This window comes from Amphimedon queenslandica, unplaced genomic scaffold, assembly GCF_000090795.2.
Source record: "Amphimedon queenslandica unplaced genomic scaffold, v1.1 AMPQUscaffold_13491, whole genome shotgun sequence".
NCBI classification, from domain to species: domain Eukaryota; kingdom Metazoa; phylum Porifera; class Demospongiae; order Haplosclerida; family Niphatidae; genus Amphimedon; species Amphimedon queenslandica.
Genome location: NW_003546273.1, coordinates 199931 through 201332, shown reverse-complemented (window position 1 = coordinate 201332; position 1402 = coordinate 199931). Strand labels below are relative to the sequence as shown.

Here is a 1402-nt window from a genome sequence, read left to right as displayed (position 1 = left end):
ATCCAATTTCAGTTCAAACTTTCTACACAACATAAGTACATATACATGTAAATGAGTTTTAAAATGTAATAAAAATAGAGAATTCTCTCCTTGTCAAATTTGATGAATTTTGGCCCGAGACCATGTACTGTACTACAGGGACTTTAGCCTCATTTTTGAGCAATTTAAAAAAATTGCAAAAAGTCCAATTTCGATTGGAATCAGAGTAAAATTCAACACTACATGAAAACACACGCAGACATTCTCAATACAAAGGCACTTACAATCATCGTCATTAATAGCTACAGGGATCTGATTTATACTGGATACTTTAACAAATGAGAGGTCCCTGTCTGCTCCTCTCACAATGGCAGTGAATGACTCCGATGCTTGCTCCGTTATACTATCATTAATAATCCTAATAGATATTGTGATGACCGTGGTGTTAGCAGGGAATAGTATATCATTAGATATTGGAATGAAATCGGAGCCTTTTCCAAGAGGGAAAGAGGGAGGGATAGAAAAATAAAAAAAAGCTAAAATAGAATAACAATAATTACACTATTTTATAATACAACAGTACATCTACACAATGAAATGCAGTGTATTAAACTTATACATCTACATGTGCAATACTACATGTACATGTAGTATTATACATGTATCTAAGGCCATACGAAAAGAAATGAAAGTACATGTACATTTAGTTCCTTGAATGACATGCTACTTAGACATATCTGATCGTATAGCATGTACATATACATGTACGTGTACATCTACTATATTGCATGCAAGTTCACTTATTCTTATACCTGCCACTGCGGAGTCTTGAAGAGTTTCAAAGTGTATATAAAAGTCCCTATACGAGACAGTTCCATCAATCACTATATTGATATTAGCAAAAGCGTCGTTTTCGGATACTTCGACATTTGAAACATTAAAACCAATGCTAACACCTAAAATAGTAAAAAAATACATGGATATACATAAGATTGAGTTCGTTTGTAAATTCTCTTTTCTCTCCCACTCTTTCATTTTCTTACTATCATCGTTTTGAATTATTACATTAGCAATTCTTGGGGCAGCAAAGTTTACTCGTGGGTCTGTACTAGTTAGGCTAACTCCAAAAACCTCATTTCCTTCAAGGAACATGTCATCAAGTATCAACAGAGTAACCCTCATTGAGCTTTGATTTAAAAATGTCAACTCAGTCCGACTAAGGGGCATATAATCAGTATTAGCTGAAGGAGGAGCAGAAACATAATGAAAAAAGGAGAGAGAGAGAGAGAGAGAGAGAGAGAGAGAGAGAGAGAGAGAGAGAGAGAGAGAGAGAGAGAGAGAGAGAGAGAGAGAGAGAGAGAGAGAGAGAGAGAGAGAGAGAGAGAGAGAGAGAGAGAGAGAGAGAGAGAGAGAGAGAGAGAGA

The 1402-nt window shown here is 35.7% G+C and overlaps 1 protein-coding gene across 1 annotated transcript in view; it reads right to left on the bottom strand.

Moving 5' to 3' along the window:
• LOC100640989 (uncharacterized) overlaps positions 1-1402 on the bottom strand; it is a 13396-nt gene that overhangs the window by 6947 nt on the left and 5047 nt on the right. Inside the window, exons 8-10 of the mRNA XM_019993580.1 lie at positions 1023-1220; positions 792-935; positions 231-470 (exon numbers count right to left, since the gene is read on the bottom strand). Of these exons, the coding sequence (XP_019849139.1) occupies positions 231-470; positions 792-935; positions 1023-1220 (582 nt within the window). The remainder of the gene's footprint in view (positions 1-230; positions 471-791; positions 936-1022; positions 1221-1402) is intronic.